General features: G+C 37.1%; 1 protein-coding gene and 1 non-coding gene across 2 annotated transcripts; both read right to left on the minus strand.

Annotated features, from left to right (window-relative positions):
- Positions 1–3905: 3905 nt before the first annotated feature.
- LOC142627516 (small COPII coat GTPase SAR1B-like) lies at positions 3906–6689 on the minus strand. The gene is made up of 4 exons (XM_075801394.1): positions 5953–6689; positions 5741–5848; positions 5391–5552; positions 3906–4431 (listed from the first exon to the last, which is right to left on the minus strand). Exons 1-4 carry the CDS (start codon positions 6013–6015, stop codon positions 4021–4023), a joined length of 744 nt encoding a protein of 247 aa, XP_075657509.1. The 5' UTR covers positions 6016–6689; the 3' UTR covers positions 3906–4020.
- A 2931-nt stretch (positions 6690–9620) lies between these two features.
- Positions 9621–9737, minus strand: LOC142630081 (small nucleolar RNA snoR83). Its single transcript, XR_012843197.1, has one exon. It is a non-coding gene; the product is annotated as a small nucleolar RNA snoR83 (small nucleolar RNA).
- Between the last annotated feature and the right edge of the window lie 4114 nt (positions 9738–13851).

The raw sequence follows: 13851 nt of genomic DNA on the forward strand, positions 1-13851 counted from the left end.
ACTTTCTGAACTCAAGAGCTAGTCCGAGGTGCCTTTATTCGTTTCCATAAGTAGTTTCTAGTGATTTTTTATTTCTTTCTTTTTCCCAGTCCCTTCGGTCATTCTTTATAGTTAAATCCTTTTCTTTTCCTCGGTCCGTATAATTTCACCTCGGCCACCTAATCCCTTCAATTCTTTTACATATATGGGGAGATTCGCTTACCTGGTAAACACCCTAGAGGGTATAGAAGACTTTAGGACCCAATACCGAATTCCACCAGGAATTTCCATTAGGTATTGTAAACAAGAGGAGTGGCACACCATAAGGCAGGAGGGAGAAGTAGTAATCCTTATGATTGCCTTTATAGAGGGAGGGATGAGAATTCTCATAGGTAGAGTCACTAGAGATTACTTAATAGCTCACCGGCTCTCCCCCACCCAGTGTGCCCTAAACATGTTTAGGATCCTAAGTAGTGTAGACGCCCTCAATGAGAGGATGGGCCTGAACCTCACCCACTACGACATCAACTGGATTTACAACCTTCACCTTTTAAAAGGATAGGGATATTACCTAAAAACTAGAGTTCCTGAGGTTAGGCTCGTCTCATGCCTCCCTGATTCCAACAAAGGCATGAGCAAAGATTTTCTAATCATCTTAGGTGAGTGGCACGATGGCCTCCACTACCCGACGAGAGATGGGATACCAGGTGGGGTTCTTAGGTTTAGGTTTATTACTTTGAAGTCACCCCTTTTTCTCTCTGACATTCTCTGCACTTGTTTCTTTTTGTTTGTGCTTGCAATTGAACTTTTCATTGAGTCATGCCATTTTTCTGATAATTTCTTTTTTAATGGCTTTGCAGATAACGTCGTTCCCAACCTAAATCTTTCAATCAACCAGACCTAGAAAAGATACTTAAAGTCGAGGTTTTCGTTCATAGTGACGGTCAATTAAGAGCGGTCCACCTCATCCTCGACTACAACCCTCTATCGTCCAGTTCTCAAGCATCGAGGAACATGATCAAAGCGAAAGATCCACGCTTGCACTAGATAAGCATTGCTGCTCTAGGTTTCCTCACCACCGGCCCTATTCCAGAAGGTGTACTTGAAGTGACCCTGCCATCTCAGTATACATCCAGAGAAGCCACCTTTTCCCAGCCTGTCATCAAGAAAGAAGAGAAGGAAGAGATAGTTGATGTCTCGGATTCCGAAGATGATTTCTAAGTTTTCAACCTACTTTCCTCCTCGGACAACCCAGTTGGTGAGCTTAGCCTTCTTCCCCTAGCACAAGTAAGTCACTCACAAGAAGATCCTGCCATCCCAAACGCAATGGTGACCTCAGCCTTCTTTGAGCAAAACCATTTTATTCTTGTTTTCTTGTCATTTAGGTTTACTGCAATTGTTATCTCACTCATTAGAGCCTATTTTTCTAGTATACTCTCTACAAATTCATTGTATTGGGCTCTTTAGGCCTAGATCATTTTCCCTTTAGGCTTAGGTACCAAACTGCGTCATTACAATTGGCACCATCTGTGGGAAATTGCTTAAGCTTTAGTGAAACCAACACTCAATCATGGTAGGCTCAGGGCCAAACCAAGAAGAATCTGTTGGGTCCCAGTGTCAAGATGAGCGGAGAAGGGACCGGGAGGTTAGTGTGCGTACCACACATACCAGTAGAAGCCAGTCCAAAAGTGGGAGCCACGTCACTCATGAGGCAACTACTAGAAGCATGCAATTAGAAATTGATCATTTTGTAGAAAGTTACACCGCCAGTGACGCAGAGGAACTCCTTCAAGTTCAGATTATTCTTCTGAGGGGGATCAAAAAGGAGAGAGAAAAACATTGTAGTACCAAGAACTGTACTTGTAACCAAATTCTAAAGAAATATGTATGAGACTTGGTCTCCTCGGATTGTGCCGAGGACGATTTTCTTTGAGCAAAACCATTTTATTCTTGTTTTCTTGTCATTTGGGTTTACTACAATTGTTATTTCACTCATTAGAGCTTAGTTTTTCAGTTAACTCTTTACAAATTCATTGTATTGAGCTCTTTGGGCCTAGATCCTTTTCCCTTTGGGCTTAGGTACCAAAATGCGTCCCTATAATTACTATTTGATTAATAAACTTAAGTTTATATATATGTGTGTGTGCGCGCGCGCGCGTGTATGTATGTATAATTTTTAAACACATACAAAAAGAAAACTTAAAAATTATAAAAGGGATGTGATCTTTAATCAACAATTTACAATTTTTTTAAGAAGAGTTTACAAGGGTAAATGTATTTATTTCATTTACTAATTATAAATGGTACACCAATTATTTATATCAAACGAAATTATATAGTTATTTTTTCTAAACTTTATATGAGAAACTATTGATTGGGAATATTGTATTCTTGCTTGAGTTTAATTACCCTGACAAAAATTGAAACAAAATCAAGCAAAAGGAGAAAAAAAAAATTTAGATAAGAAAACAAGCAATCAGGAATATAATAAAATAATTGTATTCTTTAAGTTAGTGGAAATAATTAATTTTTTTTAATTTACTTAAGAAATAAGTTCATATTCTTAATTACAATAATCATAAAAATTCACATTTCATTTTTTTACAATGACGTACAACGTAATTGGAATAATTCCTCAAAAATTATACATGAGTTGTAAAAGTGATTTTTTATTAAAATTTTCTAAATGAACTTATGGTGTATACGTGCATCGCACACGAGATCGACTAGTTAGATCCTAATTGCACTCCAATTTTGTTCCAAGTGTTATTCTAATTGTCAGGTTCATGTAAAAACCTCTTCATAACTTTCTCAGATGAAACAAAGGCAGCCTAGTTTACCAAATTATGGGCCAACGAAATCCTCTCTAGAGGAATAACAAAAATTAGACATTGAGAATCCTGATAGCAAGTTCTTTCATTCCATACCAATATTACCACTTCCCACTAAACATTTTGAAAGATCTTGCCTAATGGCTGAAATGGTGTTTTGAGAATCGCCCTGAAAGATGAAAAACTTTCAGGGATAGACTTCCTTAATTTCAATGAGTGCAACACATTACCCAGTGGCTAGTACCCACTACATCCCTTGCTATCCACGCTTTCAGAAACTTTCATAAGAGTTTCTGCATCTCACTCCCACATATGTACCAGTATGTTAGACCAACAATCTTCTATGAAAAAAACAATCTTAAGTTGTTGTGCACTCTTATTTATTATCCATATCCTCCTAGCGGTTATAGCTACAAGTGAGTTAAATTGATTTATCTTGTCAGTTTTATTCACAATTCATCCAGTAACAAAGACATTTTTTATCGATAAAGTGGAGATACTTCACTTACAAAGGATGTATGTACAAAGTTCAAGCAAAAAAATTTTTTAAAAAAATAGAAGAACTACATTCCAAAATAAAGTGTTGCTTTGGTTTGTTGTTGTACATTCTTTACCAATAGTTAAGGTCTTTCTGTCTTAAATTTTTTTTTTTTTTTTTTTCTTTTGAAAGCAAAAGTGAAGCTAAGTTTACTTTGAAGGAGATAAAAAGTACTTCCGGAATTAGCATAAGGTAACCTCAATTGGGAAATGATGAAGTATACTATTGCTTTTTAGCTAAAAATATATGCACATACCTAGATGTTATAGTTTTTGTGCTCTAGCTGCGTCTAACGGGTGGAGATATAAGAATTTTTGGAAAAGAGCCCACTGAAATAGGCACTCACTTCAAACAACCATCCCAAGCTTCCCAAATTCAGAAACTGAAGGGGAACTGCCTAAATGCACAGTGATTGAATCCAAACGGATTTCAATCTTTTGCAATACTTCCGATCCCACCTATCCACCTAAACCAAATGGATATACTTCTTAATCTTATAGCAGGCAATCAATAGTGGAAAATCAACAATCAAACTAAAAGTGTGCCAGCAACTCCAGTTGAAATAAGATGCCAAATATTCATTCAAACTGCCTATAAGATTCATAAAATACAACCTCATTGTGAGAATAATGTTACATGTATATGTATGAAACATAAGATACACGTCTACTACTAGTTAATGTATTGAGAAAGCCAATTGAAACCATCTAGATACTGGTCTTTGCATGATGCTTTTGCCAATAAATGCTCAGGGGGACCATCTAGATACTGGTCTTTGCGTAATTCTTTAGCCAATAAAACCTTAAGGGGACGAGCATTTGCATCAGCCAGCTCTGTGGTGATGTTGGGCAGGCCAAGGAAGGAACGCAATCTCCTTTCTAGGTGAAGACGAGTTCTAGCAAATGTTACGCCAAAAATAAGGAACGGAACATTTGCAAAGGCCTCATCAGAGAGTAAAGCATTCAGCTCATCTTTTGGTCCCAGGAAATGCTCCCTGAGTATAGCATCCCGCTTTTCTCTTGGCCCCAGAAATCGCCACCTGAGTAGAGCATCAGCATTTACAATGTACACAACTGCATCCATCTACAGAACAAAGATTGAAATGCATCACTTAACAAAGAAGATAGCATGGAGGAGCAATACACAGTGACAAGCATAACTCAAAACGCTTTTCTTTTGCAAGCCAATCAGGCAGCACTTTGCCAAAATCACAATCCAGAATCTCAAGAGATATACAAGGATCAGTGTGTATATATATATTCACATTTATCAAATGGTATAAAAAAACAACTAACAAGAAACAAGGGCTACACAAGAAAGAATAATCAACATGTATGTTGAGACACTATTAGCAGACCTTCTAAAACACAACATGCTCTAACCAATATACCATGATCAATGCTTGCCTCCCATGAATGAAATATAAAAACGGAAAGGTTTGCGTGGGAGTATGAACGCAAAAGTATATTAAGATTTAGGGTAATGCAATACCATAAGCAAAATGAATTTCACAGGCCACTGGTGTTCAGTTGGGATAACAAAGCTCAAGCATACGAGACATGTGTAAAAGAAATTTAATAAATGTAGATACGTTAAGAGAACCAAAATTCTGATTTGCATAGTATTTTTATTAGACGTTAGCCAAATCAGTTAAAAATATAGCAATAATTAACTTTTCCATTTAAAACCAAAATATTTAATATTGCCAAATCTATCAGGCAAATATAAACAGTCACAACTCAAAGTTTATCATGGTTCAATTGGGGTGAATCTGGATCCAGCTTACTAGCAAAAACTAGCACAATCATGTAAGACATGTTCCCTATTAGTCAAAATGGAATAAAAAAATTGACTCTATGTTAAAAAAAAAAAAAAAACTTTAAGACATAAAGGATTCCCATTAAACAGCCTGGTCTACCACTGCCAGATGCAAGCTTTCTCAAGAGTTAATAAGAAAATTAAATTATAATCACAAGACCATCATATTACACATATCATCTAAATATTCTCATCAGAGATAATTGATAGATTGAGAAATCTACCTTGGCACAATGGTCTCTCCAAACTCTGTGAGCTATCCCATGTTCTCCTAAATCAAAAAAGTTGAATTTGATTTTCCCAATACTAGACACCCATGATGTCAAATACTGAGATGGAAACATAGATCGCATAATATTTGTCCTTTTCCTATATATGCTCTGGATCTGCAATATGCACTCATCAATACCCACAACAAAGAACATCAAGTTCACCATTTGTTGGTTGAGAATCAAATTTAAATAATTAAATAAATAAAAGAAGCTTTATCAGTATTTTCAGCTATTTCCTTTCTCTTTTTTTCTTTTTTTTCTTATAAACCAAACACTTGAGAGAGAGAGAGAGAGAGAGAGACCTCATCTGAGAGGCTAAAAATCACAGCCTCTTTGCAGTCAATATCCTGGCCCAAGAACAAGATATTGGCCTCCTTTGAATTTGTTTCAGAGGGATTAAAGACGCCCAGCTTTTCTCAGGGAAAAAGAAAGAGCACATACAAATTAACACAACTTTAAAAATGAGCAAGAAAACAGAGAGAGAGAGAGAGAGAGAGAGAGAGAGAGAGAGAACCTGATAAATGAAGAAACGAGAGACCCGAGTCATCGACTCTTGAACCCAGTTGATAAAATCCATTTCGTTCTTTCTTTTCTTCTCTGTTGTGTGTTTCAGTGACAGAAAGACAGAGAGAGAGAGAAGTAGACAACCTAGGTGTCATGTGTGCGTGTGCTAATGCTTTGTCTGTGAGTGTTTATAAGGCAATAATTCTGGAGCTTTTGGTACCCTTTAAGGTACAATTGGTCCACAATTTCCACAGCTGGAATTGTGGGACCGACTAAGCTATGTGTCAGGGTCAAGAGAGGAAAATTTACAAAAAAAGCTGTCAATTTGTCCCATCCTCAAACGGTCAAACCACTTTAAGTTTACTTAGCAACACCCACAATGAATGACAGTTGGATTTTGACATTTTAGTCAAAACAGGCGACACCTATTAGTTGCTTTTAGTTATGTATTATGTTTATAGATAAGATAACATTGACTTTCATGCAATAATTAATATAATCAGGTGATTAGTTTAATTGAAAATTTTAAAGAATAGTTTGCTTACTTCACCACCAACAAACAAGCCCAATAAGCTTATATAATATAAAAGCCCAATAAGATGTTCTCTTGGATTGAGTAGGTACAGGAGTCAATCATTTTTAATTACTTCTAGTCTTCCAGTGCTTAATAATATCATTTTCAGATTATACCAGCCGCCGTTTCTATAGTCTTGACTCTTGAGATTTGAGAAGTCCAACCTATTGCGTGCCTTTACTTAATTGCTCTCTCTCTCTCTCACATTAGCTTGCAGTTTCTAAAGAGTCTTCTTGTCTTCTCCATAGACTACCATCAAATCTAGGATCACACCCTTTTGTGCCACACCATAACTTTAATGTGACAAGTTGTGAGTAGTAGAAAAAAATTGGTGAGTCTCTTATGAAAGTAAAAGCAACTAGTCACAGTCTACCATATAAGATAATAGTGAAAAATTGTGACAAAGGGTGTGGTCCTACAATTGCTAATCATCATCTTCACTCACCTTAATTTAACCTTACTTTTCACAATATGTCCCTCTTCTCTTGACTCTTAAAAGCTTCTCTATCCTTTATACTTCATTATTCTTGTCCTAGAGCTTTTGGAAAGCAAGTGGGGTTTCTCTTGCCCTTCAGTAGCTGTACTTTATTGGTTCAATCAAGTTTCTGTTTAGATCTTTCTCTGTGCCCTGCATGCAGCAACTGATTAACGCTGCATGGCGTCTCAGAGGCACAGTGAGGGTGTTAGTATGGAAGCTTCCTTTTATCTACTTCATTTCTCTTCTAGAATTGATCTAGACTTCATTTGTGCTAAAGGGCCATGGTCCCTAGATGTGACTTTTTTTTGGTAAAAGAAAAATGGTTAGAGGGGGGCAACTAGTGTAGCTTTCCGACTTGAGCATGATCATAATAGCATCCTAACCGCTTCCAAGCTAAGACCCCACACCACAGTCGCTAATGAGAACATTGGAGACCCAATCTGGTTTTTGGGTAACCTGGAACTTCAAAGTATCTCTCTCTTGGGGTCCAATTTCATGGATTACTGATAGAGTACCAGTTCTCGCATGGTGGAAAGAATGGGTGGTCTGATTGGCTTGGTTGAAAAGGAAGATTGACAGAACCAGACAACACAGAAACATTAGAGCTCAAGTGGACCCATTGAAGCCTCTCCTTGCAGGCTTTGTCCTTAAGATGGACAATGGAGTAAAGCAATGGATGCAGTGTCAATACGAACGATTTTTTAAGCTGTGTACAAAGTGCAGGGTGATAGGTCATGAAAGGCTTCAATGAACCTTGGAGGCGGATGAAGTGGAAAGAATGTTGCATGCTCAAAGGTTAAGACTAACTGAACTTCATGGAGTACAATTCAAATTAGAAGCTATGGCAGCCCACTTCTCAAATGAGATGATGGCATTCTACAATAGGCAAAGGAGGCATACAACACAACCTTCAAAACATGGTGGATCAGTAGCCATCAGTAATTGCCTGTGTAGAAGCATAGGAAGAAGAAGAAGAGGAACTAGGCAGGGGGATCCTCTATCCCCTTACCTTTTCATCCTCTGCACAAATGTTTCTCTTGTGTTGTTCTTGATGGTGAACCGTACAAGACCTTCCGTGGCATCAAAATAGCCAGAAATGCTCCTGCAATTATATACATCTTGGTGGAAAAACTTGATTGGTATTCTAGAGTTTCTAGACAAGTGATCAACACATCCAAATCTCAGATTTTTTTCAGTCCAAACACAGCCATAGATCTAAAACTAAAATGGGAAAACTCCTTGCACATTAGACGTGTGAGCACTCTTGGAATGTACCTTGGTTTTAATTTTAATTTCAGCAGGTGTAAGGTGCCACACTTTCACTCCTTGCTGGATAAAATTAATTCTAAGCTTCAAGGACGGAAAGCTAAATTCTTATCCCAGGCAGGTCGAATGACCGTAATTAAATCAATGATTAGTTCCTTGGCTTTATACACATTTTCTTGTTTCAAGATTCCAAGAACTGTGTAGTGCCATGGATAGGACAGTGCAATTTGTGGTGGGGGCATGAGAATGAACATAGGAAAGCCAATACTTTCCCAAAACTTTCCCCTTTGAGGGACAGTTCAAACCACTAGGCTCATGGATTTGGTATAGTTTTTGCTCTTGCAAGAATTCCCTTCTGACTCAGGCAAAGTGGAGAGTGGGTAATGGTTGTAGTATTACCCTTAATCACAAGGACTGGTTCTCTCCTAAATTAACCCCCTCACAGCTTCAACAATTATGTCTAAATGCTGTTTCAGACCTAATTAATCATGAAACAAAAACTTTGAACTCACAACTTCTAAACCAAGTTTATGAATTTGCAGAAGCTATAAGTATTAGCTCTACAAGGATCCGCTAAGTAGATAACTGCATCCACCTTCGGAAAGATGGAAATGTATTTAACAAACAAAAAATTACTTAACAAGGAAGATATAGGCATAATTTGAGCCATTAAAAAAAATCCTGCAGCATTGTGAACCAACATGCAATGACGAGCATAATTTGAAATATATTTCTCTTTGTTAGGCAATAAGGCAACATCTTGCCAAATTTCCAAAACAGAATTTCAAGTTTGATTTAAGGATCTCAATTTCTTTACATTTCCCAAATGGAAGCATTTTTACCCTCAACAACTAAAAGCATTCCTCTGGTTTTTAAAACTCACAAGAAAGAAGGTCCAATCAAGAAATAAAAATTAACTTGCAAAGAAGTCACCAACTCACCAATGCACTCGTAGAATTATGAAATGCCATATTTTAATGCAAGAGATCTACAATGTATATTTTGACGTAGATAGATTTGGTACAATGGCTAAGAGTATGAATTATGTATGGTGAGATACTATTAGCAGACATTCTAAACACTGAAGGTGCTTTCATCGAACTCCCACAATCAAAGACTGCCTCCTATGAATCAGATAACCATGGAAATGTTTGTCTGGGTTTATGAAAGGCAGAACTATCATAACATTTAGGATTCTGCATGCAATAACATAAGCAAAAACAATTGCAAAGAATGCCGTTACTCAATCAGGAAAGCAAAGCTCAGGAATACATAAGAAGTCACTATTTTTCTCTGGTTTAAGAAAAAATGACAAGAAACAAGATCAAATCAAGAAAGAAAGAATTAACATTTTTTTAAGAAATTTCTGAGATGCTATTAGCAGACCTTCTAAAGGCAAAAGGTGCTATCAGCAAACTCCCACGATCAATATCTGCCTCCCATGAATCAGATAAATACTGAAAGGTTTGTCTGGGATTATGAAGGCAGAACCATCCTAAGATCATTCTGCAAGTGACAACATAAGCAAAAACAACTTCACAGGACGCTGGTATTCTAATAGGATAGCAAAACTCAGGAATATGGGACATGGATTATCATCTAGCTAGTTGAGAGGGAGGGAGAGAGAAGAGGGGGGGGGGGGGGGCGGAGGAGAGTTAATTCATATAAAAGCACCAAAGTTTTTCATTTTCTTAGTATTTTGGTTAGACTTCAGCCAAATCAGTTTAATTTATTACAAGGGGTAATTATTCCATATCAAAATATTCGTTATTGCCAAATTTATGGCACATATGGTTACAACCCTAAATTTATCACGATTCGAATTGAAGCAAATCTGAATCTGGTGGCAAAAACTAGTCACAATTATTTAAACCACATTCCCTATTGTTCATCCTTGCATCACACAATTGATGATCTATGAAAAACAAGTATAAAAATTGCAAGTACTCTCAAGAGTAACAAACATTAACTAAACATTCCCATCAACGATAATTGATAGATTGATATATCTACCTTGGCATGGTCTTTCCACACTCTATGAGCTATTTGATGTCCTCCCAAGTCAAAAGCATTAAACTTGATTTTCTTGATACTCATCTCCTCTGATGCAGGGTACTGAGTTGGCTGGTGTTGAACTAATCTCTGCAATGTTCCATTACCAATACCCAGGAAAAAAAAAGATCAAGCCAATGGTAATCAAACTATACAAAATCCACCAATTGTTTGCTTAGAATCACAATTAAAAAAAATGCTGTTTCAGTCTTAAGTTTTGTGTTGTTATGGATTTTTTCTTTTTTGATGACGTGGAACCTCACCAAGGCAAGGCCATTTGGACCCACCCCTAGGGAGAAAACCACAGATGCACGAGTAAAGCATACAGCTCTTCTCTTAGCCTCAAAGGGATGGGCACTTGCTTCTGCCAGCTCTACCCCAAGGCCCTGTGATGACATTGGTCAGGCCGAGGAGGGAACACAAATCCTCTTCTGGCCAAGAAGAAGATCCAGCAAATGTAATGCAAAAGATCAGGAATGGAACATTTGCAAAGGCCTCATCAAAGAGTAGAGCATACAGTTCTTCTCTTAGCCCCAAAAATTGCTCCGTGATTAGATGAACAAAGATTGAAATGAATTTCGCAAAAATGCATTACTTAATAAGGAAGATAGCATGGTGGAGCAACGCACAATGACAAGCATAACTCGAAAATGGTCAGTCCACTTTGTTAGGCAATCAGGCAGCAATTTGCCAAATTTTAAATCCAGAATCTCAAGATATACTTAAGAATCACCCTTTCTTTTCGCATTTTCCAAATGGTTTATTTATTTATTTTATAATTCAATAGTAATAACTAGGGAGAAGCGATTCGAACCCTTAATGTCTTCCTTGGAAACACCAGGAGGTGCCACAAATTGAGCTACAAGGCTCTTGGCTTCCCAAATGGTTTTTGAACAACTAACAAGAAACAAGAGCTAAACAAGAAAGAATAATCAACATGTAAGAAGCAAATGATGTACTAGTAAAATTATGAAAATCCATATTGGGTCAGGGAGTGTATTACCACCAAAAAATTCTCTACTGCTTTCAATGGCAGCCTTGTGGGATACTTCAAAGGGAGGAGAGGGCTAAGACAAGGGGATCTGTTGTCTCCTTACTTATTTGTATTGGTAATGGAAGTCTTTTTGAGAATGGTACAGTCAGCTATCGCAAGATCCTCTGCATTTAGATTCCATCCTGAATGTGAAACTCTAAAACTCACTCGCCTCTGTTTTGCAGATGACTTGATGCTGTTTTCAAGTGGTAACATCAATTCTCTTACTATAATTCAAGATACTCAAGGCTTTCAAAAGAATTTCAGACGTTAATGCAAATCCTGCAAAGAGTGAAAATTTTCTTTTGGCAGTTCCTGCACATTTAAAGCACCAGATCCTAGACTTCCTTTGGTTTAAAGAAGGGAAGCTGCCTGTTAAATATCTTGGAGTCCCTCTTATATCAGGAAGATGATCTGAAATAGAGTGCAAGCCTCTTATAGATAAAATCACAGCAGTCCCCCATAGTACATTCCCAATGTACTCGGGTTGGCTGTTCTTCATTTTTTAATAAAATTTTCGTTACTTATCAAAAAAAAAAGATAAAATCACAGCAGTCATGGTCTGTGAAATATCTCTCTTATGCAGGTAGGTTCCAGTTAATAAAGTCTATACTATTTAGTCTTCAGTCCTATTGGTGTAGGACATTCATATTGCCTAAAAAAGTTATTAAAGTAAAAAGGGACTTGGTTTGTAAACCAAAATATGAAAATGGCTTGGGTTTGAAAAGGCTTGAAGATTGGAATAAAGCAGCAATAATAGGTTTTATCTGGTCTCTCTTTGTTCAAGCTCAGTCATTATGGGTAGCATGGGTTAGAACTAATCTAGTAAAGGGTAAAAGCTTTTGGATAATCAATATAACACAAGATTGCAGCTGGGGGTGGAGGAAAATCCTGAAGCTTGGGAGATTGCTAGACTTTTCATTAGATTCATGTGGGTTCAGGTAAGAATATCCATCTTTGGCACAATAGGTGGCATCCAAATACTGCCTTGTTCTTGAAATATGGCCTCAGGATAATGTACGATGCAGCCAGTTCTTCTAATGCTCTTTTGTCTAGTGTGTTGCAAGAGGGTAATTGGATTTGAGCACCAGCCAGATCCAATAACCTAGTTCCTATCCAAAGCAAATTGTGCTTAATTGATTTTGCTGAGGAAGATACACCAATTTGGATCCCTTCCAAATCTGGTTCATACTCTTGTGCAGAAACATCGGAGGCCATTAGGGAGAAAGAAGCTGAGATTAGTTGGTGGAGATTGATATGGTATTCAAGAGCCATACCTAAGCATGCTTTCATTGGTTGGCTGGCCATGTTGAATAGATTTTCAACAAAGGAAAGGATGCTTAAATGGGGCTTTAATGGAGATACTAAGAGTGTACTAAGCAGAAATAAAATTGAAAACAGAAAGCACCTCTTCTTTGAATGCTCTGTTTTCCAGGAGAATATGGAGGACTCTCATGAATTGGTGCTTGGTGAAGCATCCTAGCTTTTGTCGGGTTGAGATCATGGGCTAGGGGTGAAAGACATGCCAAAGGTAAGAGCCTTAGATCCAATGTATTCCGTTTAGCTTTATGGTTTGCTGTGTATCACATATGGCAGCAGAGGAATGGTATCTTGCATCAAGGGAGAATTAAAGGGAAAGGCTACTTTACAAACTCTATTCAAAATAGAGTATTGTGCTGTGTATGGGGGAATTTCTTTGGATGTTCTTAAATCCTCTTCCTCTTAATTCCTTTCTTGTGCTATGGCTAGGTGTTTGTTTCCCTTGTATATGAATTAGTTTTGGTATCAATATCTTAATGCAAGATACCTGCAATGTAATATTTGACCTAGATAAATATGGTAGAATGACGTAGAGAATGACTCATGTATGTATGTTGAGACACTATTAGCAGACCAAACAACAAAAGGCGCTATCGGACAAACTCAATGTTCTCCCATTAATCAGATATAAACACGGAAAGCTTTGCGTTAGGGTCAGGCAATAACATAGGTAAATCTTTAGGGAACGCAATTCACATACGTTTGAAGATATAGAGAGACCTGTAGATCTTTTGAAGGCTTTGCTAGTTGGGACTTTGTTTGAGTGGTCTAGCATTTGGGGTTTTAGGCATCGTATTTCCATATCTGATTTCTTAATTTCTTTTAGCTCTTCTCTTTGATTTGTTTGTATTCCTTTCAAGTGCAGCGGGTTTATAATCGTAAACACATTGTACTTTTCTAATCAATAAAGCTTCCATTACCTATAAGAGCACCCCAACATTCTCATTTTCCTTAGTATTTTGTTAATATTATAAAGTCACAACTCAAAGTTCATCATGCTTCAAATCTGAATCTGGATTGCTACCAAAAACTACTCACAACAATTGAATTTTTTTATTAAAAAAAAAAAATTGCCTCTACAGTCTCTACATTGACAGAAAGAGAATATATCAGATAAAACAGAGAAATTGAAATTACAATCACAATATCATCATATTGCACAAATCATTAACTGAATGAATATTCT

Source organism: Castanea sativa, chromosome 3, assembly GCF_040712315.1.
Source record: "Castanea sativa cultivar Marrone di Chiusa Pesio chromosome 3, ASM4071231v1".
NCBI classification, from domain to species: domain Eukaryota; kingdom Viridiplantae; phylum Streptophyta; class Magnoliopsida; order Fagales; family Fagaceae; genus Castanea; species Castanea sativa.

Excerpts from the sequence above, each read along its gene's own strand:
- LOC142627516 (XM_075801394.1), bottom strand. The coding sequence starts at position 6,015 with ATGGATTTTATCAACTGGGTTCAAGAGTCGATGACTCGGGTCTCTCGT. Across the intron at positions 5,849-5,952 it reads CTCGTTTCTTCATTTATCAG|CTGGGCGTCTTTAATCCCTC; the intron begins GTTCTCTCTCTC and ends CCCTGAGAAAAG. Across the intron at positions 4,432-5,390 it reads GGAGAGACCATTGTGCCAAG|ATGGATGCAGTTGTGTACAT; the intron begins GTAGATTTCTCA and ends TTTGTTCTGTAG.